This window comes from Cydia amplana, chromosome 14 (genome assembly GCF_948474715.1).
Source record: "Cydia amplana chromosome 14, ilCydAmpl1.1, whole genome shotgun sequence".
Lineage (NCBI taxonomy): Eukaryota > Metazoa > Arthropoda > Insecta > Lepidoptera > Tortricidae > Cydia > Cydia amplana.
Window position 1 is genome coordinate 4,879,670 of NC_086082.1, and position 27,969 is coordinate 4,907,638.

A 27,969-nucleotide genomic window follows, 5' to 3' on the forward strand; every position below is an offset into this window, starting at 1 on the left:
AGACATCCATATTTTACTATTAAACTACCCCTTTTCCCTAGCGTAGGTGATAAAGAAAGCTAGAGTATATCCGTGTATTTATATGATATCCTAACGGCTAAAGGAATATAAACTTCTATTTTATACAGACTAATACCATTTTATATGTATTTATAAAGACCAATAAAACCCCACGCCATCTAACCATATATATATTATACTACTCTTTGCATCTAACCCTTCGCCTTTCGCCGAAGTAGGAGAACGCCCCTTGTTTGAATCATTCATTCACTCTATTTTATGTCAGTTCAATTCAATCATTCATTTTCTCAGACGTCAAGCTGAATCGACCCGCGGTGGTCGCGCGTAATAAAAATATTGGGAGATCGTAGGTATTGAACCAAAAAAACATGTAAATCTAATAAACAACATGATTTTGGACATTTCTTCAAAGTAACCCGTGATGTTTTTGGTCACCTAACCATTTAGTTTCTAGTTCGCCGCGGAGTATCCTAAAATGGGCGACGTTCTGAGTTTATTTTCTGTGATAATAATGAAATTTAAAGCTAAGTTCAATGAAAGTAAGATTTATTTTCATTGGGATATTCCGTGGGAGAAAATGAAGAAGGTAAAATGGATGAACGAGCGAGCATCGCCGGATAGAGCCTACGTTCCTACGCTGGTGAGTACTTCAGTTAAAAGTGCTATTGTTTTTATTTGGCCAGATAATCTTCCGCGTTCCGAAGTATTGCGAAACTATTTTTAGTTAGCTCCTCTTAGACAGCTTGTGTTGATCTATAATTAATTCTGTTCTTGATTACGCGAACTTCTATTATAGGTTTTGGATCATGTGTAAAGGGTGGCATGTGATAAGAAACATCAGGTGTAAGCTATATTTAGCTCTTACCCTGCATTAAATTAATCTGGTACATCATACCAGCTGACCATGCAACTGTTTGAATGTCGTTGTGAATTAAAATCGAAGTTCCAGATAGATTAGGTTTTGCTTATATTTTTTAAACACCAGTTTTTGCCCAGGGTTTGCCAGTAAACATATACATAGATGTTTGGTCAGTTATTTTTTCTTATCTTCAGTTTGGAGTAGTTAGGAGGCATGTTCTTCTTTGGTCTTTATGGTTCGTTTTGTTATAAGCAGACTAAAATATTGCTACCTACTCACAGGTGAAGATTTTGACCCTGTTTAGGAAGATATACCTACTAAAAAGTATAATACAGGTTTTAATACAATTGCATTGTAAGTAGTTTTTTTTAATGGGGTTTCGTCACACAGTGACAATGTCACCCCTGTACTGAGATCAAGTAATAATGTTTGTTTTGTATTTGACTTAAATATTGCTACTCACAGCACAGGAAGAGATATATTTAATAACTCTGTTAAGGAAGATATACTAAAAAGTATAATACACCTTTTGAATAATAAATATTAATTTTGACTTTACAAATGAAATATTATTAATTTATTATATTGTTCTAATTGTGTTTTATATTTTAATTTTCCTTTAATAAAATTTAATTTCAATATGTATTGTTCGTGACATAAGATTTATTTGTGTATATAGATAAGAAAATGTATATGTAAATTAATTTCAAACACAATGAAAATTGTTTACTAATAAACTATGACTATGACTATTGCATTGTTAGTGAAAACCACTAAACCTCTTAATTTTTTTATGTTAGTATCTTAATTTTATAGTATTACAGTAAGTATTAAAAAGAGCACTACCAAATTACCAGTCAACATACTAAAGTGTGTTTTTAAGGTACCGGTAAGGTACAAAGAGTAAAAATGGGATTTTTTGCCGGTTTTTGTAATGGTACGAAACCCTTCGTGCGTAAGTCCGACTCGCACTCGGCCGGCTTTTTTTACTATAAACTATGTCATACATTCTCTATGCAAGAAACAAAATGAGTGTTCCATACTATTTCCCACTGCCGGGGTACTTTCTAATTTAAAATACAGACTATACTAGACAAATACTAAATAATGGATACACTAAATTTCCAAGCGGGTGAGGTGTTTAAACAATATACAAAACACTTCTTTATTATGAGAATAAGAGTATGCAATTCAAGTGCACCAGTGTGCAGTTTATACCTGCACACTCTTGCAGCCCAGTGGCTGCATTAATAAACAAAACATACCTACATAGGGTTTGGAACCCGTCCGGGGGGGGGGGGGGTATTCAAAAGTGTCCGGGGAAAACCCAGACACTTTTTATGTGAGGAAACACCTTATTGAATTTAATAGTTTTTTTTTTTATATTTTTGTCGGACACGTCCGGGGAAAATATGCGATTTACGCCAAATGTCCGGGTTTTTTTTAATTCTTTGTCCGGGTTCGGCAAATTTGGAGATGGCAGCCCTATATGTACAATCATATAACTAAAAAGATAATAATTCAATTACAATTTCTCGCAATTTAGTTAACATTATTCATGTATTTAGCGTTCATTGAGTATTTTATTCAAATTGGATATTGTATTCAGTGATTGGATAATCTAATAAGTAATAGGTTAATTAAACTTTGATTTAACAATGCGATATGATAATGTACACAGGTCATTAAACTTATTTGACACCTCTTCAATTTGTTGTCAAGCAATAGAGTAATAGAATTTTAACTTCACTTGTACTTAAGGTTACTGGGGAGAAGATTGTCTAAAAGCTGTTATACACCAATAGACCATAAAACTGGGATTCTAAAAGCCCAATGATTATTTACTAGCTTTTGCCCGCGTGGTGTTAGTAATTTGGGTAGCTTATTTTTGATCTAAGCTGCTTTTTATCGATTCCCCGTACAAATTTCCACCCCCCTTTTCATCCCCTTAAAGGATGCCTTCTGGGATAAAAAAAACTACCCTATGTCCTTCCCCGGGACTCAAACTATCTCTATACCAAATTTCAACTAAATCGGTTCAGCAGTTTAAGCGTGAAGAGGTAACAGATAGACAGACACACTTTCGCATTTATAATATTAGTATGGATGTTATTGTGGCTTGTGAATGTGGCACACATGTTAGCCGATAAGGATCCATAAACATTGCTATCAGCCACGCTTTCCCCAAGTTGGATATCATGTATGTACGTGTAATGATACTTTAATGATAAGGTCGCTTCAGACAGCTTAAAGTGTGTAAGCGCGCGCGAACTGAGCAGAATTGAAATAAGTTTGCTAAAACGTTGGTACTCGATCTACTCCATCTGATGAGGGACTACCGCGAAAACCAAATTTCGCAAATTGCGGGAATTTTTCACTTGTCTAATTACACCTTCATTGGAGTAAAAGAGAAAGATCCCCGCAATTTGCGAAATTCGGTTTTCGCGGTAGCCCCTCTGGATAGGGATTCGCAGTTTCCGATATTTGTCCAATTGTGGAACGGACAATACACCAAATCACAGATCAGATTGTACAATCTGATAAGGCGATGAGGGTCATAATACCATCCGTGATTACATGTAATGATATCTGTATAATACTTAATACCTATTACGAAATCATACCTAATCTATAGATAATCGAGTGTATTCAAATCAAATAACAGAATAGACGATTACCTGTCTACGTAGGTTGCCCTGAAAGTTTCGGGAATTGGAAAAAATACGCGTTTAAATGAAATAAAAGTACTTTTATTGTTTTTCAAAGTATTCTCCTTTGTGTTTAATGCACTTTTTCATTCTCTGAAACCAGTTTTCAAAACAGTTATTGAACTCTGAACTGGGGGTTGACGAAATGGCCATTTTATAAGCGTGGACTGCTTCTTCCGCGGTCTGAAAACGCTGACCACGCAACCGATTCTTTATTTTCGGGAAAGTAAAAAAATCGTTGGGACTTAGGTCGGGGCTGTACGGAGGATGGTCCAGTAATTCGACTTTTTCGCCCTTCAGATAGTCGTTTGTTTTCTGAGCAGTATGAGGGCTGGCATTATCATGGTGTAGTATAATACGGCGGTTAGGGTTATTTTTTCGCAGTTCAGCAAAAACAATCGGTAAACAAACGCCTATATACCAATCGGCATTGACAGTTCTTCGATCTTCAAGAGCAATAGTCGCCACGTGACCCGATTTGGAGACAAACGTGGCTACCATTTTTTTGATCGTGCTGCGAGAACGAACAACTTTTGTTGGCTTCGGCTCGTCTTCGTAAACCCATACTCGAGATTGGTTTTTGGATTCAGGCTCATATGCGTAAATCCATGACTCGTCACCTGACACAATACTAAAAACGGCAGTTGAGCTTCCTCCATTAAATCTTTTTAGGGTTTTGTGGCACCAATTGACACGGACCGTTTTCTGCTCGTCAGATAACAAGTGAGGAATCCACCGGGAAAACAACTTCCGCACGCCCAACTCTTGCTGTAAAATAACTTGTACCTGACTCATTCCAATGCCTAAAGTCTCCTGAATTTCCCGATATGTAACATGCCTATCTTCTTTTATCAGTTGGCGAACAACATCGATGTTTTGATCGGTAACGGCAGTTTTCGGTCGACCCTCACGTACGTCATCCGCAAGAGACACACGGCCACGTTGAAATTCCGAATACCACCTGTATATTGTCGTCTTCGAAGGTGCTTCACTACTAAAAGCAATAGTCAATCGGTCTCCACATTGTTGTTGTGTTAATCCACTTTTAAAGTCATAATAAATCATTGCTCTAAAACTTTCGCGGGACAGCTCCATTTTCACCAGCGACTCAACGACTTTAAAAAACAATTGAAAATAGAACATTGTTTTTTTTTTCTAAGTGGCCAGTGTTTTCGAATAATGAGACTATGCTTGTAACAAAGAGGTATAACACATGTCAAATATACGTTCCTAAGTATGCAATTCCCGAAACTTTCAGGGCAACCTACGTATTGTACCTATAGGTACTCTATGATAATGATGGTAATTTTAAGGCTGGTAAGTATAACGGGATAACATAGGAATTTACAGGGTATTCATATTATTGAATTTGTGTTGTATTATACATTAACAAATTATCCATGGATACCATACGTACTTAATACCCAACATTCCTTCTAATTCAACGAAATCCACATTTTTGTACACACTGTATGTACCTATAGGAAATATATAAATAAGTACCTAAAGGAAACTACCTAATCGTAATTGTGTGACCCAATTAACCCTTTCCGTGCTATTGGCGGTCTACTTTCGTAACAAATTACGATAGCATCGAGGCGAAGGGTTAATGTCAAACGATTACCTACTACCACCCTACTACACATTTAATGAACAGACCTACTGAGACTTTTTTAGGGTTCCGTACCCAAAGGGTAAAAACGGGACCCTATTACTAAGACTCCGCTGTCCGTCCGTCCGTCCGTCCGTCCGTCTGTCACCAGGCTGTATCTCACGAACCGTGATAGCTAGACAGTTGAAATAGCGTTGAAATTTTCACAGATGATGTATTTCTGTTGCCGCTATAACAACAAATACAAAAAACAGAATAAAATAAAGATTTAAGTGGGGCTCCTATACAACAAACGTGATTTTTGACCGAAGTTAAGCAACGTCGGGCGGGGTCAGTACTTGGATGGGTGACCGTTTTTTTGCTTGTTTTGCTCTATTTTTTGTTGATGGTGCGGAACCCTCCGTGCGCGAGTCCGACTCGCACTTGGCCGGTTTTCTACCTATTGTACCTAATGGTTGTGTCCGAAATAATGTCATTGTTGTTTAGTCATAGTGTTGCTAGAAATTTAGTAACAAAAAACTTATTATGCCTACATTTGCATTGTTTGATACGTTTCATGTCTGAAATCCGTGGCGGTTCGCTAGTAGGGAATCATGAATAACTGTATTTTACGGCCAAAAAACTTCGCTTCCTGGCCACGCCACTGCAGACGATAAAATAAAAGGAAAAACTCCGATAACAAGTTTTGGCGCGATGTAAGCCTGCGAGATAGGTACCTAAAACTTATTTATTTTTCTGCCCTAGATGTGTATTCTGCCCAAGAAAATACGTTAATAGAATCTAAGCATGTACTCGTATGTAGATGTAGAAATGTATAGATACATACATACTACATCTTAGAATTCTTAGATGCTTAGATTTTGCGTTAACTTTCTATTTGGTTTGTTATTGAAATACTTATTGACCCTTGAACCTGATGGTTGTTATATTAAAAAATATGTTTGTTTGTATTTTGGACCAATTCTCCCATTACCAACCCGTGACGGAATTATTTTCAGGAGTCTAAATAAGTATAAACTTTCAGCAACGGTATCATAGATTAGTATATGTTATTACTGTAACGGTATCATGGTCACATTCTTATCACCTGTCACGTCATGCGTCACTTTCGCACTTATATACTTGTTAGAAAACGTGACAGGCATGGTGACAAATGATAAAGAGCCGACCATCTTAGCCCTACAGCTCTACGTATGTATTTACTACTTACAAACTACCTACCTTAGATTAGAACTACATACATTGGTTTTCGTATACATCTTTTGCATTGGTTGCACGATCTACTTTATGGGCGATATAAAACATTTGCCTCTTTGGCACGTAGGTGCTTTCTTTTTGGGACGAAAACTTTATGTCTGACGTATACGTGCTCGCCAGTCTGTTGTTTCTTAAGCCTATAGTCTTAAAAATATTACGAAATTATAGCCCTCATCTCAATGAGACAAAGTTCACAAATGCGTAACAATGGACACGGACGAATATACCTATAACTAATCTACCGAACCTCTATGGGGTTACTTATCATATTAGTCTAGTTCTCTATCCAGTTACCTAAGTGCCCAGTCTATAACCATAATGGAAAGGCCCTCCCTCAAGGGACCCCACCGATCGTGTGCTGTAATGTAATAATGTATTCAACCTATCAGGTATCGTCCATCCATACTAATTTAGTAGGTACAGCGTAGGTGTACTAATAAATTCTAGTCTCGTTTAATATAATCTACACGTTCTATCACGTTTCACATCTTGTTTTAATAGAAATCCATAGAAATCATAATGCGCTCCATTTTTATAAACATATCTACAGTTACATCAGATCTGTCTTCTAAGAGCTTTTTAACTACAAGAGATCGATCGATTGCCGAATGATGTTTGTGTCAGGTCCTTTAGGAGCCTCGTCTGCCAACAAACCACTCTGTGGTTTGGCAGAAAAATAAATGTAATTAGCTGTAAGCAAGATTTGTGAATAAACGTTTATTTATTATTATTATTTTTTTACAAAATGGTTGGATAAATCAAAAGGACTTCTAACACTTTTTTGTTGCGATTTCGCGCGGTCATCTACTTTCGTCTGATGAAGGCTAAACGCAAGTTTCTACGCTATTGGTGATATTACATTAACATACCGCCGGTATTAATAGGCTTCGTATATTTTTCTACACATGCCTAGTCATGGTACTAAGCATTGACCTCTGGTATTTACGGAATGAAACCGCAACCGTATTATATCATACGAGAACAGTAATTCTATTATGTGCCTCCGCCTCGCGACAAATATAGCCTAGCGAAGAGCGGATGTGATGCGACATACACGGTAACAAGGGTTGCTAGGTTCTTTTCGTCTTGGATTCTTCCGAAATTTCGCATAACTTGTGTACTCTCGGGGAAATATAAAACTCTACAAATAACTATCCTATAAAATAATCCAAAACTTACGAGTACAGTTGTTGTACTCTCAAAAGAACAGATGCAGAATACCACGCAGTCGTCGATAAAGTTAAGAGATGCTAGACTAGAAGAGGCATTAGGCGAGACAGATTACTAGAATCACCTCTCCTCAACCTGAAAACCTTGCTGGGGTTCGTGGAGGAGCTGGGGTCGCCCAAAAATGTATGCGTATGATGTAGAATCTCGTTGATTTCGCAAAAAGCTTTTAGGATAAGAACTGAGCACGAAAGTGTTGTTGTAGAGATCAGAACCACCCAGCGATGCACGTTGTTCTATTGATATGAAACAACCAAGGGACGAGGGGTCCTATGTAAAAGTGTGACATATATTTTTCGTTAAGTACCTATCTTTGTATGTCACCTAGATATTTCCTATCTGGCAGGGGCGTATTTACCCTAGGGCCATCCGGGCCATGGCCCGGGGCACCAACCCTCAGGGGCGGCATATGCCGCCCCTAGCGGATTGCATTTTGTTTTTCTTCCAAATTTCAAAATACGCCCCTGCTATCTGGCAACCCTATTTCCTATATGACTGATATAACACCGTTACCTTTGATATAATGTTCGCTTTCATTAGCAAGCCATATACTAAGTACCTATACTTATACAGTTATCTATTTGTATGATTGACCTATATGCCGATACGGTACGGGTCATCTCGCGAATCGCGATACGTGTTGTCAATAGAGACAGATCCGTTCAAACACGACATGACACATGACATTTTGCGTTTGATATGCGCACAAAGGACAATGAGACTCCGGCTTCGATCGGTCCTTTTTAACCGACTTCCAAATCTAAAAGGAGGAGGTTATCAATTCGGTTGTTTTTTTTTATTTTTTTTATTTTTTTATTTTTTTTTATGTTTGTTACTCTATATCTCCGTCATTACTGGACCGATTTTGAAAATTCTTTTTCTGATTGTACGTATATGCATACAGATTGGTCCCGTTTTTGTCAAAACTCGGTTCTGATGATGGAATACATGAGGAATCGAGGGAACTCCTCAAATCTTAAAGGCATACATATAGTGATTTTTGTGTTTTTATCAACAAATCAAGCGTTTTCATTAAAAACTGTCGCATTTGATGCAGTGGAACTGCTGATGATGATCAGAACAGAACTCTTCAACGACGCATAGTACCTACACGTTTGGCGATTTGTCCTCTTCGTTATGTTTGTTAAGTTAAATTTTTAAGCCACATTTTTGTCAAGCTCGAATTCTGATGATGGGATCTATGATGAATCGAGGGAACTCCTCAAATCTTAAAGGCATGCGTATAGAGATTTTTTTATTTTTATCAAAAAATCAAGCATTTTCATTAAAAACTGTCGCATTTGATGCAGTGGAACTGCTGATGATGATCAGAACAGAACTCTTCAACTACGCATAGTACACGTTTGGCGATTTTGATTTCGACTTGGACTGGGAGACCTGGACCCGGACCCGGATCCGGACTCGGACCCGGCCCGGTTCGGACCCGGACCTACACTCAAACCCGGAGCCGGACCTGGACCAAGACCTGGACCTGGATTCGGGCTTTTATCTGGACCTGAACCTAATATTGATACCCGAGCAAGCGAAAGATTCCAAAATTGAACCACAAGCGTAGCGAGTGCTTCGAAAAATGGAATCTTGAGCATTACGAGGGTTTCAAAGCACGAGGGTTAAACAACAAATTTTCCCCCAAAATTTAAAACAAATAACTATTCTTTCACCGGGGTGTCCCTCATGGAAGTCGGTTTTTTTTTCTTAAAAATTATCTATTGTATAGTTGTCACCGTAAAATTGTAAACACTCGTCATATTATAATCTCGCTAGTTACATTATAAACTGACGGTAGGGAGATTATAATCTAACCTAACCTAACCTAACCTACGTTAGATTATAAACTAACGGGTTCACAATCTTACGGTGTCATAGTCAAGGGGATACACATTTGTGTTCTACCTTGTGTTAATGGATAAGTGACCAAATGTACTTACTAATACTACTCACTAGCTATCACCTCCACTGCATGCAAAGTGTGCTTAGTTACGAGTTACACTAATTGCCGCACCGAGGTTCTATATTTATGAACTTGAAAGAAGACCAGCGGCCAAGGTGCTCAATAGTTATTTATTTTAGAAGGGAGCAAAGTTAGTTTAACCTTTTGAAATCCGAGCAAGCGAAAGATGAAAAAAAAAAGATGAAAGATGCGAAAGAGGCTTTAAGGGACGAGGGTTAAAAAAATGTTGCTGCCGCATGAAAGTGAAACAACATTTTTCACCACATCACCGCGAGGGTATTGTTTTTGTCTACGTTATTTTAGCATACATTAAACTTAAAAGTATAATTATTTATCAGAAGAATTAGATATACTCGTATTAAATATAAAAGCTTACTAATACGTAATTTTCGGCGTGTGTATTCGGCGTTTTTCAGTAGGTAGTAAGAATTCACAATTCATAAATCTTAAAGTTTAACATTTTATTCATGTTTATGAACATCACTTAGTTTGTGACATTATTACTAGTAGGAGTAGTAGGTAAGACCATTCATATTCAGAAAGTAGAACACTTTGTCATGTTTATATGTTCCTAAGTTTGTCACATTGCTATTCATTCGTAAGCACTTTTCGGAACATCCATTTTGTTTTTTTTCTGGGAGCCGCATAATATTTGCCGATGTAACTTCGAGCGGCATATACATTGTATTTTGCTCATTTCCCTTTTTGTACAATTGCTGGAAATATAGGCATAGCATAGGAAGTACAAATCGCCTTTGATCATAAAATTCTTTGGATAACTTAAATCTGTTAAAAAAAATGTATCATATTGGCATAATGAGTCTCGTTAATTTAATTGAAAATGTAAAGAATTTAAATTATTCAGTGGAAATCCAGTACAAGTCAGTAGCAAAAGCAGCTTCGCAGAATATGTCCTCAAAATGATGTAAGCTAGGTTTATAAAATTCTAATTAGCTTGTCAATACATCGAGTATAGGTCGTTTTTAACTCTGCTGCTCTCACATTTTTCCAAAAATAGGTACATGATAATGTTAAATCACTTGATATAGGCTTTGCATAATTTTATCACTTGGGCCGTTCTGTTAGATATTATTGCATATGACGGCATTCTTCTAAAGCTAAAGCTTCTCTATCTAAAGCAGCCGTAATAAAATTTAGATGCTTAAACAGAATATGTAATTATTTATTTAAATCTCTCCAATCCCAACAGGACTTAATGGCTTATTTTTGCGTATACTTTAGCCTCCCTAATTTGATGTAGAATAATATATATGACACCGTAAGATTGTGAACCCGTTAGTTTATAATCTAACGTAGGTTAGGTTAGATTATAATCTTCCTACCGTCAGTTTATAATGTAACTAGCGAGATTATAATATGACGAGTGTTTACAATTTTACGGTGACATATATAATTAGATCTCGACTGCATTAAGCTAAAAGTCGGCTCAAAGTCGAATATGTAACGATTTGCGTGGCACAAAAACCTTTAACCGAAAATGTCTTGACACTCTTGCTTGACAGTGTAGCGTAACAATAGGCACTCGATTTGGCGAATTTCCAAAACATTTACATATTCAAGAGTTAACTTACGAGTCTTACGACACGACATGTGTAAGTATGTAATGGAGTGTAGGCTTTTGATAGTTTTCATACTCCAGCCAGTCTACTTTTTTGTTGTTGTTTTGATCATAATAATGAACAAACTTCCAGAGCTGGCAAATAACTCGTGGCGACGGAATTGTAGTATTTATGTAGGTATTTCATGATTTTGATTCATGGGGTGATTTAGCCAACTAGCTTTTTGCCTTACCATAGAAAGTAATCTGGGAGTTTAGTTGAGTCTATTATACAACAATATTAAATACAAATAAATCATTATCTTGTCTTTTATTATACTTATAGCTATTGTATTTTGTCCACAGGTAGAGAACGTAGCGAACGTATGCACGCACGCGATATGCGTGGCGCCAGCGTCACTCGGCGCGCGCGAGCTCCTCACGCGCTCGCTCAACGCGCCTCAAGCTATCGCAGCCGTAGTATACGGACTGGCACTGTGTCTTCTGTTCGCCGTGTCGACTACCTTCCACTCGGTATGCTGCTGCAGATCTGATACGTAAGTGTCTCATACGCTTGACCTGGGAATATAGTAGCAGCAGCCATCATTCGCTCGTCGCTGGGCGCGCGCGGTCTCCTCACGCGCAGCAGGTCGTGATTTACAGACTGGCGTTATGTCTACTGTTCACTGTGCCGACTATTATACCTTCCACTCGGTGTGCTAAGTGTCTTCTAGTATGCCCGCTGGCCAGCTGACCATGATACGAGTAAGCGCTAAGTTAGATTTAAAGTTTAACAATCTCAAACTGCCTTCAAATGTTTTTAAACTACACCAAATAAGAGTCATTTCTGAAGTTTTATACGTGTGAATGAGTCCTTTGATCGGAATGAAATCTGATATCAATATACGCCGCATATTTCTTTCAATTAGAATCTCCCAGTTCTAAAACCAATTTCAATCTATGTACTTTCAAAGTACAAACAGGTGGGGGAATATACCTCCCCTGATGGCCGGGATAGTGCTAGAATTTAATCATCATATAACATTAACGGAGAACATTAAACTGCGCTCTCTTTTAACTACACCTCGAGGAACACTCGTAGCACTCTAACAATAAAATAGTGGAACTGACACAGTGAAATATATCAAGCACTTATAAAGCTGCAAATAACGTCCCTTCTCGTGTCGGTAGCTACAATCTACACTAATCTACAGTATCAAAGAATTCAAAGACGAAAGGAAAGAGCGGTTTTACTTGTCCTGTATACCTTAGTGGTGATGCAGCTATTAGGCATAGTCCTGGTATAGGTATACCCGGCAAATAATTAATTATAAAGCAGGATTTAATTGCGTAGGTATAAAGTTATAAAATCCAGGTACTTACTCCAGATATTTCGAACAATGTGGGAAAATCGTGAATGCTAAAATCTAAAATCAATATGTCCAACAACATCGCGCGAGATTGTTAACAACACGAGTCCCGGTACATTGCTTCCATTATAACCGAAGATTAAAACACAGAGAAGTAAACTCTTTTGTTAGGAACATTTTTCCAACTAAGTATATACTATAATGTTACACTTACGCTGCTAGGAGGAAACGTCGTAAAAAGAAGCGGTAAGTAGGACGGCAGAGCTGGTAAATCCATTTTGTGCTACACAAAGCTTATTCACGCTTTGCACGAACTCAAATGCTGGTAACGCCACCATACAATAAAGAAAACGTTGGCCTAGATCAGGGTTTTCCATCTTTTTTATTATATCGAGCCTCGCCGTATGATACTTCCAATTCCAAGCCGCCCAGCATTATTTTCTTCACAAAGCATTGTTACAGAAAAATGCTAACACATTCTAAGACAATAACGATGACGCCTCACTGGTTTTGTGCTAAAGTTGATCAAAGGTAGACCATTCATTAATAATGCTCCCTTTTCTAACAAGGTATGACTATTAAGCCTAGTATTATATTTTTTGCTGTTAAGCTATCCTATCTACGTCTTACTCGAAAAGGGTAATAACAATACATATAAACTAATATTAGTATTTGCGCATATTTTGCCTCTCTTTAATCTCCCTCCCTACTTAAAACCCGCGTGCTCTAGATTCTCTTGAATCCTTGAAGATAATCCTATATTGTGCCCGGAATATTGGTTATTTTAATACCCTGACACAATAATACAAAATCTTGCTTCATATTCGGCATGTTCCACATTTCCATGACCCAAAAACAGAATCTTAAATGTAATCTCGTCTCGTCTAGAATTCTGAATATTGCTTAAAGGTTATCCAAGTTACCTACCTTTTTATACAACGTTGTATGTTGAATATACTCTTAATTAATGCTTCCAAATCAGTAGGTACCATTTTCGAAGTTACCACAATACCTTATACTATATCTACATGGTTAGGTAGTAAATAGGTAAACATCTGATCTGAGCGGCGCCTCAGTTCCAATTACTGTGATGGTTTAACAATGGACCGGCCCGATATGTACGTCTAATTGAATTGTAATTGGCGTAAGTTAATCGGTTGCCCTCATTACTCAGATTTGCAGGATTGGCACTTTGTCCCTTTCCCGTCTCATGTTCTTTGACTTGTCACATATCTTGGTGAAATAGAACGACACAGAACATTGTACACGTACAGAAAATTGACAGGGTAAGGTGTCAATTGTCAGCTTAGTGAAATAAGTGCTACCAAGAGCATTGAATTAAACTTGAAGTCTTGAAACCTGACTTCAAAACCCTAAGAAATAAGTCGAGTCTATACGGTAGGCCTTATACCAACTCTGCAAACAAGTGCTATCCGAGGCATTTTTATTAGGGATGTACCGACTAGTCGGGAAAGCCGACTATTTGGTCTCATTTGTAGTCGGCGATTAGTCGGCGACTAGTCGGCAAAAATGGCCCATTAGTCGGCAAAAATGGCCCATTAGTCGGCACTTTATAAGTGACAGAAAAACAGGGCAAAAAGTAATAAACAGCACATATTTTCATAAGCTTTTTACCTATTTTACCCAAATTTTTATTTAGGGTGCTTACGAAAACTTTTGTTCGAAATTATTGACCTTGTGGTCGCTTTTTTATGTCCGATTGTGCGGTCGCCGTATGAAATATAACCTTAGGATTTTTTTATTTAATTGTTTAGCGTTACTATATGATAAATATCGCGACGAAAGGGTAAAACGTTTGTTTTTTAGTGGATTTGAACCGAACTTAGACCAAACTAATGATCTGGCCGACTAGCCGACTAGTCGGCCGACTAATCGGCCATCCGAGCGCCGATTAGTCGGCTAGTCGGCCAAATCAATAGTCGGTACATCACTAATTTTTATGATTACTACCCCGATTAGTACCCTGAAATGGTCGTTTTAAAAAGTAGGTTAAGCTTTTACAAGCGCTTATTACCCATACCATGGCTTCGCCAAAACCATTATTCTCATGTATATGGCTTTTTGTCCCTAACAATAACCTAGTTTCATCTGGCATTGGGAGCAAACGGGTTTAAATGTAATCCTAGCTTAGCTTTCCTAAGGCTTCGTAGGTGCGTCAGAGGCAAGGTCGCGGGTATTACGTCGAGTTCACCTAAGTATAGCCCGCCGTGTGCCATTGGTTAAGCGAGTGCATGCGAGCCGATTTGGTAATTGGACGCCAGTTTAACATGATCCCCTGATCCGTATTTAACAAGACAAGTATGTGTACTTGTATTCAGCGTTTGTCTTGTCTGGTTTCGGTGACCCATTGCTACCACGGGTAGACAAGATAAACGCTCGTGAAGTAGGTATTTATTATATTTTTTTTTATACCACATAGGTGGCAAACAAGCATACGGGCCGCCTGATGGTAAGCAGTCACCGTAGCCTATGGACGCCTGCAACTCCAGAGGTGTTACATGCGCGTTGCCGACCTTTTTTTAAAAACCTGTACACTCCTTTTTTGAAGAACCCCATATCGTAGACCCTCGGGAAAACCTCGGAAGGCTATTAGCTTTGTGCAGAGGCACAAATGTTTGTTCGACTCGCATATATTGCGCTGGTGACTCAGTAATGGGAAAACGTGTTCTAAATAACGATCAACATTTATATTTACTATTATCTAACTACATTTTAAGCAGTTTATCATCCATGCTTATTTGATAACACTTTTACATTTTTACACTTTTGATATTTATAAAATAACTCTTTCGCATCACTATCTCAAAGATCTCATTTCGATTTCCACCATTCAGAATCTTTGCGCAAAGCCCTCATAAAGAACAGAGGCTTATCAGGCTGCTCATTTCCTACCAATATAAAAAAACTAACGTACTTTTAATCACTCCCGCGACATGTGTCGGCGCGAGGCCATCTTGACTGCTACTCATGCACTCGTGCTAGAAAATGGAGACATAGGCTCTCCGAAACATGCATGGCTCGCGACTCGCGAATTATTAAAATTACGTGAGTTAAACCGTAAAATTAGTATGATTCATGACAGTTTAAAATGTTTAAATTCGACTAACCGTTTTTTATCCCAAATTTCTCTAAGACATCCTTTTTTTTCTAGCAAAATGAAGCACTGGCTGCACCGCTGCGACCGCGCCATGATCTACATCTTCATCGCCAGCTCCTACTTCCCCTGGCTGACCGTCGGCACGCTCTCCTGCTGGATGCTCCGAGAGCTGCGCTGGGCCATCTGGTTGCTGGCCGTCCTCGGCATCACGTACCAGCAGATCTTCCACGAGCGCTACAAGATGCTGGAGCTGCTGCTGTACCTGGTCATGGGGCTCGGGCCCGCTGCGATCATCGTCACGTCTAATGTAAGTATTGATGCATGTGCAAGAAAAGACAACACGCGAAGTTCTTAAAACAATGCAATGCGCTACTGTTGTGGCTGCAATATTGCAACTTTATCGTAACGGATCAGCGATCCGTCCGTATTACTGTTTAATTGTCTAGTAATCTACGAATGCTGACGTGTGCCAGTCCAAGGTCAGGTGCCGAGATTACAGTAATTATGTGCACTACACACTACACTACATTTAAAGGCTTGGCCAGACTCAGAGCGCGACGCAGCGCCGCGTCCGCGCCGCGCGACCGCGGCACATGCTAACAGGTTACCGACGTCAAACAGACTGCGTCCCGCCGGTATCACGCCCCGCTTCTGTCGCGCCCCGCGCCGCGCGGCCCCTTGCGTCAGCGCAGCGCTGCGCCGCGCGGACGCGGCGGGACGCGGCGGGCCGCCGCGTCGCGCTGGGTCACATCAGTCGGATCGGACGTCAGGCAGCGAGCGGTGGCGCGCGGCCGCGCCGCGTTCCCGCGCGGCCGCGCCGCGTTCGCGCGCGCGATGAGGGCGTGTTGAGAGCGCGGTCCGCGCGCGCCCTGTTTGAACAGTCATCGCGGCGCTGCGTCGCGCTCTGTGTCTGGCCAAGCCTTTAAGACGTAACGTTTTAAGATCTTGATATCCGTCGTACAGTCACGGAATTTGATTTCTGTGACACTACGCACCTAGTCGCAGTGACAGGTCAACAGGGTCATAGAGAAATATAGTAAGACAAGAGTGCTCACTCCATACATCAGTTTTGGTACCAAAAAGACTATTATTTTCAGTGTCGACATCTAGCATCGAGTAGCGGAATTATCAGTACTGCTACTTGACAATAGATGTAGCACCGACCGGAAAGTCTTATGTTGTCAACATAAAATGACACATAACATGCTCAAGCACACATTTCAGCAATTTGCCCTAGCGAAGCATGACACTTTGGAAATGCCACATTATAAGATAGATATGTGGCATTTTCAAAGTAATGACTAACCCATCTGCTTTCTTCTGTTGAACTCTAACCTATAAAGCCGTGTCGAACGGAAAATTTTCCGCAATATCGGTAGTTCGTTGAATTCCCTCAATATATTTAATATAAATAACGCTAGCAAAAGAAATAAATACTTGAGACAAAGTGTTTGCTGAATAAAGGAACGTTCGGGGAAACGTGACATTGATAAATGTTCGGGTTGAAAAGTCAAAGGACATCTTAGGATGTCAACGAGGTCTGTTTGCGAGATATTTTCGATCTTCCTCAAAGGAATAAATAGGTGTAGCTAGTTTATCTTTATGTAGATAACATTATTATTTGTATCTCCTTGGATATCACGGGCCTATAATCCCGGTTTTTTTGATAGGCTTGCGTGGGGACACAGATCCAACACGTAGAGGCCCCTTGGAGAGCTTTTATGTCATGTAGAACGCCTGCTGGAACCCGTCCACAGGTGCAACAATAAGACACCCATGAACCGGTCTCAGCAGGCATTGGGACTACATTATTATGTATTGTTACATATGTCCTTGTTCATTTTAGACAATTACATAATGGTGCCGTTCACCTGAGGAATATATTTATTATCTTTCTTGGTTTGCCAACAAGAATTAGTGTCCGATCGAAACCGGATTTTTAGCCGAAACCGAAGGTTAGATTTTGCCCTAGTGTCAGTTAAAACCGTTGTTTCGTCCGAAACATTATTTTTAATGCAGAAACCGAAACAGAAATCACAGAAAAAGTTGGTTTGTGACAGAAATAGATAGGTATACGATATACGAGTATCTAACGAATTTATCCAACTTGGAGGTATTAGATTATGGCTTTTTTGCGACTATTTAGTTGTGACAACTTAGATATTTCATAAGGTGTGTATAAATTAAACAGACTTATATTGTCTACGTAAACTTGCTGGCGGCCTAGCCAAAGTGACGATCGCTTGCGCTTCGCTATCGAATCGCTTTGTTTCTCTATCACTCTTCCATATTAGTGTGACAGTGACAGTTGCGTTTCGTTCGCTACGTAGCGTTAGTGATTGGCATGTTGTCTACGGGGCCTGATGCCGTGTAGAGCCGCCATTAGTGTGCGATGTATCGTTGCGTAAAGAAATAACTACTTTATCAAACTAGTATTACTCGTAGTAGCGGACGTTATGATTAATAGGTTTCTACGTGTTAAGAACTAAACTGCTGGCTCATGTGCGTTTATACGCAATGCGGGTTGGTGATAGCTTCAGACTTATGAACAGCGGGCTCAGCATGGTTCCATTTTTAGGGTTCCGTACCCAAAGTTTAAAAAACGGGACCCTATTACTAAGACTTCGCTGTCCGTCCGTCCGTCCGTCCGTCCGTCTGTCACCAGGCTGTATCTCATGAACCGCGATAGCTAGACAGTTGAAATTTTCACAAATGATGTATCTCTGTTGCCGCTATAACAACAAATACTGAAAATAAAATAAAATAAATATTTAAGGGGGGCTCATGGGAGCCCCCCTTGGGAACAAAAAATAGAGCAAAAAAATCGTGTTTGTTGTATGGACAACAAACACGATTTTTTTGCTCTATTTTTTGTTGATGGTGCGGAACCCTCCGTGCGCGAGTCCGACTCGCACTTGGCCGGTTTTTATCGACTATCACTATGTCCGTCACTTTCGCACTTACATACTTGTTAGAACGTGACAGGCATGGTGACAAACGATAAAAATGCGACCGTGCTACTAGGGCTGGAAAACAATACAAGGTATGCATTTCGAGAGAGTCGCTTGCGAGACGTAGCGCGTGTATAGGCTTCGCTTTGCTATACACTAAATCAAACTGGCCAAATAATTTAGCTACCATAATTCCATATGTGGCGTTTAGTTTTTGAAATGAAATAAAATAAATGTATATACTTGTTAACTGTATAATGTAAATACTTGTTAACTGGTGTGTAATATTAACCTTTTGCCCTTTGCCTTGTCTTGGCGGGGGTACGGCCGTGCCCCCAGATATCGTCAGGTGACAAGCAAAAGTCACTAATTACTATAAAATATTTAAACAAAAATCACCCTTCTTTTCGTACTAATATGGTTCACTATGGCTATGAACTTGTGGTGGTACTTAGTGACTTTTGCTTGTCACCTGACGATATGATCCATAACAAAGATAACTGTGATCTCTCAATGTGTTGTGCAACCCCGCGGTGCCGGAATTTCACACCGATCGGCCAAAACTCTTCCTTGGTTAATTTCTTATAAAGTTAGTAAGTTATCTTATGCTAAACGCCATTTAAAATTGAACATTACGTTATTATTATTAGTGCCCATCCAGCAGTTTTAAAATACATTTGATACACATGTGATGTTAATTTTTTGAAAAGTTGTGTCCCGCCGAGTTTGTCGCCGGTCTTAATTGGGATACCCTCCTCCAATTGAAGGGGGATTTAAATCTTCTCGGGGCAGAGGTGAAGGGTTGGAGCCGGTGTAGCTTTATTTGACGTTCATAAGCGCATTGTAACTATGCCTACTTGAATAAACTATCTTTTATCTTTATCTTTATTTAAAACACCACAATTAAAATCAATTAAGCTACTTTACTAAATTTTGTTAGTAGCGACATCGACTCACTCTAAGTTAATTTCCGAGCTTAATCCGCTAAAAGAACGGCCTACTTTTTGAGTCGAAGTCGAAACTAAACGAATCCGCGGAGGCGGAGTGTTTTAATTAATAATTAATCACTTTGTCGATTAGTAGGGTGCCGCAATTTAACGTTTGAAAATATGTTACCAGTGTTTTGTCAAGCAGGTCATTACTACGTATAGCAGAAATACATTTATTCACTTACAACCAATCTAATAATTACCTTACGAGTACATAGAGTCTGTTCGGAAAGAGAAGAGTCGTGTGAGAGAGAGAGAGAGAGAGAAGGGCCCCATACGTTCCACGACTCTTCTCTTTCCGCACAGAGTCTACGTCTTATTTCTGGCACAGGCCTCTACTGAAGAAGGCTATAGTTTCCATCGTCGACAAATGCCGAAACGAGGCTTCCTTAAAATATATACATGTACCAAATTTGTGGTACTTAACCCGTCCTTGAACCTAGGTCTTCCAATTAGCAACTCCTGGAGGCTTACAATAGAAATGATAATTTAAATCTATCCCGTTGTACATTTATATTTCCACGTCTGATATTAATGTTTGATAAATACTTACGTAGTAAAAATAATTAGCGTGGTTTACCTTTACCTGAGACTAGTCTAACTAGCTAACCTTGATTTAGCGAACGTGTTTACGCATACTATCCGGACTTACAGTTTTCCAGCTGGATTTGGAGGAGGCATATGTCCAGAAACGGGCAAAGAAATGCTGCAACAGATACCTAGATGAAAATGACAATATTTTTTCTACTGCTAGTAATTGACTAATCTTATCGTTTACAGCACTGTTATAACTTATAAACATAAATAAATAAATGTCCTAAATTGTGATCACTCGGTGACTAGAAGGCCAGCTGCATTGCCCCGCTGGATATGCTGATTCGCTGAGCGAAATATTCTCATGACCAAAAACTGTTTTGATAACTCTCCGAAACATGCCGCGCGAGTGACTAAAAAAAATACGCGAGTTAAACCGCAAAATTAGCTGAATATCAATATTTTAATTATATTTTGGTATATAATCAAGTTTCCTCATATGGCACCTAATTACTCAGCATCCGCAATATATTTTTGCTTTATGTACCTACTGTACGAGGGGCGTTCAAAATATTCTCGGTATTGATATCTTACGACCTCTTCTAAAATTTCTTTCGTTACTGGCCGCTAAGGTTTATTCATTGACATTAAAAAAAAGTATAATTCGAACCGAGATGGTCTTTTGTTTTTCTGCAATTGCTGAACAAACATGAACATCATGTGCGAATTGACAATGTTAACTAAATTAGAACATCAATGCGTGATAAAATTCTTGACAAAACACGGTAAAAATCAAAAAACCATAAAAGAGGAAATGGATTGTGTTTACCGTGAGTCTGCTCCTTCTTTATCTACCATTCAAAAGTGGTCAAGCGAGTTTAAACGCGGAAGGGAGAGTATTGAAGATGACCCTAGACCTGGCCGGCCTGTAGTAGCTACTTCACAAGAAAATATTGATAAAGTGGAAAAACTTATATTGGAAGATGGTCGAGTGAAGGTAAAATCTATAGCACAAGTAACCAATCTCTCTATTGGTACCGTACATGATATTATACATGACCATCTTAATATGTCAAAAGTAAGTGCAAGATGGGTTCCGCGAATGCTGACTCGGCTTCAAAAAGACATGCGTGTAGCTTGTTGTTCCGATTTTATTGACCTGTGCGGTGAAAATCCTGATGAGGTGCTGCAAAGAATAGTTACTGGAGATGAAACCTGGGTTCATCATTATGACCCAGAGAGTAAACAAGAGTCCATGCAGTGGCACATTAAGGGTTCAGCTCATCCCAAGAAGTTCAAGGTCATCCCTTCAGCTGGCAAGGTCATGGCCACGATATTTTGGGATTGTGAAGGAGTATTACTAATCGATTATAAAGAAAAAGGTGTAAATATCACAGGACAGTACTACGCTAACATTCTACGTCAATTAAAGGATGTAATTAAAGAAAAGAGGCGAGGAAAGTTAACCAAAGGTATTCTGCTTCTGCATGACAACGCCCCCGTCCATACTGCTCATATTGCCAAGGCAGCTATTGTTGAATGTGGGTTTAAAACTGTTACTCACCCACCGTATAGTCCGGACTTAGCCCTCAGCGACTTCTTTTTGCTCCCCAATCTTAAAAAGGATCTGCGTGGAAATAAATTTTCTGACGATGAAGCATTGAAGGCGGCAGTGGAGGAGCATTTTTACACGAAAGATAAAAAATATTTTTACGAGGGATTAAAAAAAATAATTGATCGATCTTTTAAGTGTATGAACATAGGGGGGGAGTATATTGAAAAATAAAAATATCAAACTTTTCGTACTTGTTTGTTTTCATTCTCATACCGAGAATATTTTGAATACCCCTCGTAAATAGAAACAACCAAGTGGTTGTATAAATAAATATTTATAAGTACATACGGCACGTGCATGTCTTATGCAACGATGTGGTGTACAAATAAATCTTGCTCTCACGATTTGGCAGCGGTATAGGCGTTGTATGGAATAGAGAGGTGGTTTGCATGTTACTGTCACCATACATCGGGGTTTTCGGTGCGGGAATGTTTTACACTAGGCAAATAACAGGTAAAAACTGTAAAAAACGATACTAATTTGACATTTCTAAGCACATTTGGACCTTACTACGTTTAATTCATAGTTTGGTAATAATTTTACAATAAACAAAGTTATAAATACACGAAATCATTCCCGTACCGAAAACCCCGATGTGACAGTGCGTTTTCAATGCCAAATGTAGAATGTTTTTAGGGTTCCGTCTGTATAGAAAGACTCGAAGTCTGATATGCCAGATGGGAATTTTTATAACGACTCAGTATGGATTCTGACATAGTTATGCGTGTTCGATAGGACATGCACATTTACGTACACATTAGTACTGTATGTACTAACAACACTTAAATTTACATAAGGAACTTTTTGAACTAGAATGATAATCTAAGCCCTAACCTAAAGTAATTTGTGAATGCCTAGTGTGGGACCTCAGGATAATGACAAATGTTAATAAGGTTTTTTCTTTTAAATAATAATTTTTTATTCTTATAACTTATAATGTTCATGAAAGTTAGGCACTTACATGCCTTACTTAACCCATTAGTACTATTAGTAAGTTAGTTAATTGATGCTATGTTAGGCTTGAATAATTTTTCAACCAATATTCCTTCCAACTAGTTAGAAAAGGACCATGCTTCTATGAACTCACCAAGTCACCATCAAGTCATCAGTCAGCACATCAAGTCACTCGACTCGACATGTAATTGTGAATTCCGTAACATGAAGACTAATGTCTCAGTTCGACCGCAGTGTCATTAAAATTTTATAAAATCGATTACTTTTTGTTCCGTACCAAAACTGCCCATTGAAAAGAGTGGTTTTACTTTTATTTACTTTATATTTTGGACTGAATAAGTTCGAATATAATAAATATTTGTGGCTTTCCATTAGATAAGGGTCCTTATGCTCCATGTGCATAAGGACCCTTATCTTATAGAAAGTCACATTTACAGTATAATATAAATGAAATTCTAGGGACTCTAACTACTTTGAAACCTGTCAACGACAAATGCTAGTAAAAACTGCTTCAAAGTTAAAATTGATTCAGTAGTTTTAGTGTGGCGAAGAGATTGAAAATGGACTTGAAACTTTACATTATTTTTTTGGGTAAAGTCTGTCTAATATTAGACGCTATCTTTGTTTGTTTACTTATCTTCTACGTACTCATATCTTTCGGTTGGTTTCAGTTGGTTTACGTTTCGTGGTTTTAAAATAAAACACTTGCATATTTATTTTGGGATACGAGCATGTAAACTAAACACTGACATCTATTATCAATCGGCCTTCAGATTTTATGCTTCGCGTGAATTGAAATTGAAATTATGTAATTACAAGTTCCACTGAAAAGTACAAGCCATATTATTGTAGAAAAGTCATACGATAGTTTAGGTTAGTATTTTGCTATGGCAGGTGCAATATGCGACACAAATGGGGATGGAACGAGAGTCCGTTGTGTGACCGCGGCCTTGAAGATCAAACTATCCAGCACATTGTTGAGCGACGCCCAGAGACGTTTCCCGAGGCAGCCCGGAGGACCTCTATACCAATCTGACACCTGCGGGCTCAGCACGGTTCCATTTTTATCGACTATCACTATGCCCGTCACTTTCGCACTTACATACTTGTTAGAACGTGACAGGTATGGTGATAAACGATAAAAATGCGACCGTGCTACTAGGGTTGACGGGATCGGTTGGCTGCGTAGCCTCGATATCGACTTATAATAAGTTATACAGTTAGCATATACCTATTGCCTACAATGTTACACCATACGCTTAAATAAATGTCACTCATATCATTATAGGTACAAGTAGTTAAAATATTCCTTTTTCATGGCCTTTAGTTAAAGATAAAAAGCCTTGACTTGTGGAAATTTTTGAAATGGTAAGATAATAATTATATAATGTATTCATTCGTTCTGTGATAAGTGACCATCGATCATTACCTTCATTTGGATTACGATTTACGATTAGGTTTAATTCACGTACCGGATTTGACGACATTAAAATTAGAACGTGGTTAGATTTGAGTAATTGTGTAAAGTGTAAATCACCTCTGAATCAAAAATGAATTAAAGGGTCAACAGGTCGACTTAAGGGAATATCATTTTAAACGTCATATTTTAATTGAAAATTGACATTAATGATGATACAAGAAATAAAATACGAGTACTACTCAGTTTTTAGGTTCATCAGATACTAAAATGACAGTTTGGTTGGCCAATTTACGTAACCCCGTGGTTTTATAATTACCATTTTGAACTATAATAAAACTAGCTGTTGCCCGCGACTTCGTACGCCTGGATTTGTATATTGGTGGTTATATATTCTACATCAGCTTAGAACATTGTGCAGCAAGTGATTGCGGTAGGACGGTTAATCATTTGTTAATTATTAATATTATACAACGCATGAGACTTTGTCTTTCACAACCTACGAAGTTTCAAGCCCCTAACTGAATAAAATTGTCCTCGATATAATCCCTCTAAACCCCCTTAGAAGATTTTCATGTCCTCTATTTAATAAAACCTACTACCTAACTACCTATTTACGAAGTTTGAAGTTCCTAGCTTTAAATAAAATTTGATCCCTATTCAAACTTTCAACCCCTTTTTAATCATTTTAGGGGATGATTTTTTAAAAGCTGATATTATTTTTCTTGTATTCTAATAATATGCCTTTATACAACGATTCAAGTCCCGCACTCAAAAAAATGTTTGGCCTCCAAACAAATTTTCAACCCCTTTTTCACCACCTCGGGGGATGAATTATCAAAATCTCTGAAATTAGTTTTCTTCTCTTTTGATAAAATACATTTTTACGAAGTTTCAAGTTTGTAGCTTTAAATAAAATTTGAACCCTATACAAACTTTCAACTCCCTGTTTTAACCCTGTTAGGGGATGAATTTTACAAAACGCTAAAATAACTTTTCCTGTCTTCTAATAATATCCCCAAATAGAAAGATTCAAGTCGCGCGTTCGAAAAAATGTTTGATATCCATACAAACTTCCAACCCCTTTTTCACCACCTTAGGGGATGAATTTTCAAAAACGCTGAAATTAGTTTTCTTGTATCTTAATTTAATACCTTTTTGCAAAGTTTCAAGTTCCTAGCTTAAAATAAAATTTGCACCCTAAGACGAACTTTCATCCTCTTTTTATCCCCCTTAGGGGTTGAATTTCCAAAAACGTAGCAATTACTTTTTTTTTGTAATCGGCTATTATGCCTTTCTAAGAAGTTTCAAAGCATTTGTAATGGATTAAAACTTTCAACCCCTTTTTAACCCTGTTGGGGGATGAATTTTACAAAACGCTGAAATTATTTTTCCTGTATTTTAATAATATCCCGAAATACAAAGATTCAAGTCCCGCGTTCGAAAAAATGTTTGATATCCATACAAAATTTCAACCCCCTTTTTACCACCTTAGGGGATGATAATTCAAAAACACTGAAATTAGTTTTCTTGTATTTTAATAACATATATTTTTACGAAGTTTCAAGTTCCTAACATAAAATAAAATTTGAACTCCATACAAACTTTCAACCCCCTTTTAACCCTGTTAGGGGATGAATTTTACAAAACGCTTAAATAACTTTACCCGTCTTCTAATAATATCCCCAAATACAAAGATTCAAGTCCCGCACTCTCAAAAATATTTGATCTCCGTACAAACTTTCAACCCCGTTTTTACCACCTCGGGGGATGAAGTTTTAAAAACGCTGAAATTAGTTTTCTTGTTTTTTTAATTAATTACGATTATTACTTATTAATTAATTACTTTTTACGAAGTTTTAAGGTCCTAGCTTAAAATAAAATTTGTACCCCAGGACAAAGTTTCATCCCCTTTTTTACCCCCTTAGGGGTTGAATTGCCTAAAACGTCGCAAATCCTGTTTTTTGTCATCGGCTATTATGTCTTTCTAAGAAGTTTCAAAGCATTTGTAATGGATTCAAACTTTCAACCCCTTTTTAACCCTGTTAGGGGATGAATTTTCAAAAACGCTGAAATTACTTTTCCCGTCTTATAATAGTATCCCCATATACAAAGTTTCAAGTCCAACACTCACAAAAAGATTTGATCTCCATACAAACTTTCAACCCCTTTTTCACCACCTTGGGGGATTAATTTTCAAAAACGCTGAAATTACTTTTCCCGTCTTATAATAATATCCCCATATACAAAGTTTAAAGTCCAACACTCGCAAAAATATTTGATCTCCATACAAACTTTCAACCCCTTTTTCACCACCTTGGGGGATGAATTTTCAAAAACGCAGAAATTAGTTTTCTTGTTTTTTAATTTAATACCTTTTTACGAAGTTTCAAGGTCCTAGCTTAAAATAAAATTTGCACCCCAGGACAAAGTTTCATCCCATTTTTTACCCCCTTAGGGGTTGAATTACCTAAAACGTCGCAATTCATTTTTTTTTGTCATCGGCTATTATGTCTTTCTAAGAAGTTTCAAAGCATTTGTAATGGGTTCAAACTTTCAACCCCTTTTTAACCCTGTTAGGGGATGAATTTTCAAAAACGCTGAAATTACTTTTCCCGTCTTATAATAATATCCCCATATACAAAGTTTCAAGTCCAACACTCACAAAAATATTTGATCTCCATACAAACTTTCAACCCCTTTTTCACCACCTTGGGGGATGAATTTTCGAAAACGCAGAAATTAGTTTTCTTGTTTTTTAATATAGTACATTTTTACAAAGTTTCAAATTCCTAGCTTAAAATAAAACTTGCACCCCATACAACCTTTCATCCCCTTTTTAACCCCCTTAGGGGTTGAATTTTTCAAAATCGCTTCTTATCTCTTGTACACTTTATAAATTCAACCTAGTGTGCAAATTTCAACTTTCTAGCTTTTGTAGTTTCGGCTCTGCGTTGATGAATCAGTCAGTCAGTCAGTCAGTCAGTCAGTCAGTCAGTCAGGACACTTGCATTTATATATATAGATAGATATACAATCGACCACAGCCGCCTACTATAAACATTCATATAGTTTTTTCCCATTCCAGCACCACTTCCCAGCGATGTCGGACCTGAAGCTCGGCGGCATGCTGTACCTCATCGGCGTGTTCTTCTTCAAGTCCGACGGCCGGATCCCGTTCGCCCACGCCATCTGGCACATCTTCGTCGCCCTGGCTGCCACGGTACATTACTTGGCGATACTTCGCCACCTCTTCCCAGAACTTACACAATGAAGACTGCCCTATCTCGGGACGGCTCTCTTTAGGCTATTTTTGTAAGCCGTGGAGCGCCAATCGACGAGGCACACTCAACATTAAATAAATAGTGACGGCTAAAGAAGCATTCCACGAAATTGTATACCATTGTCCCGTACATATGCGAATTTTTTTATCGGCGTGTTGTTCATCTCCGACGGCCGGATCCCGTTCGCCCACGCCATCTGACACATCTTCGTCGCCGTAGCTCCCACGGTACATTGCTTGGCGATACTTCGCCACCTCTTCCCAGAACTTACACAATGAAGACTGCCCTATCTCAGGACGGCTCTCTTTAGGCTATTATTGTAAGCCGTGGAGCGCCAATCGACGAGGTACACTCGACATTAAATAGATAGTAACGGCTAAAGAAGCATTCCAAGAAATTATATACCATTGTCCCGTACAGTCACCTTACGAGATTGTTACGTCATTTAGGGTCCTAGCTAAATTGGTTGTTCCATACCTACGCTATGAAATGTCCAATTTACTAATTTATTAATTTTGTCGGC

At 38.4% G+C, this 27,969-nt stretch overlaps 1 protein-coding gene across 1 annotated transcript; it reads left to right on the forward strand.

Annotated features, from left to right (window-relative positions):
• The first annotated feature begins 262 nt into the window (after window positions 1-262).
• Window positions 263-27,814, forward strand: LOC134653920 (monocyte to macrophage differentiation factor). Its single transcript, XM_063509286.1, has 4 exons — window positions 263-661; window positions 11,581-11,771; window positions 15,757-16,009; window positions 27,251-27,814. Exons 1-4 carry the CDS (start codon window positions 497-499, stop codon window positions 27,434-27,436), a joined length of 795 nt encoding a protein of 264 aa, XP_063365356.1. The 5' UTR covers window positions 263-496; the 3' UTR covers window positions 27,437-27,814.
• The last annotated feature ends 155 nt before the right edge of the window (window positions 27,815-27,969 follow it).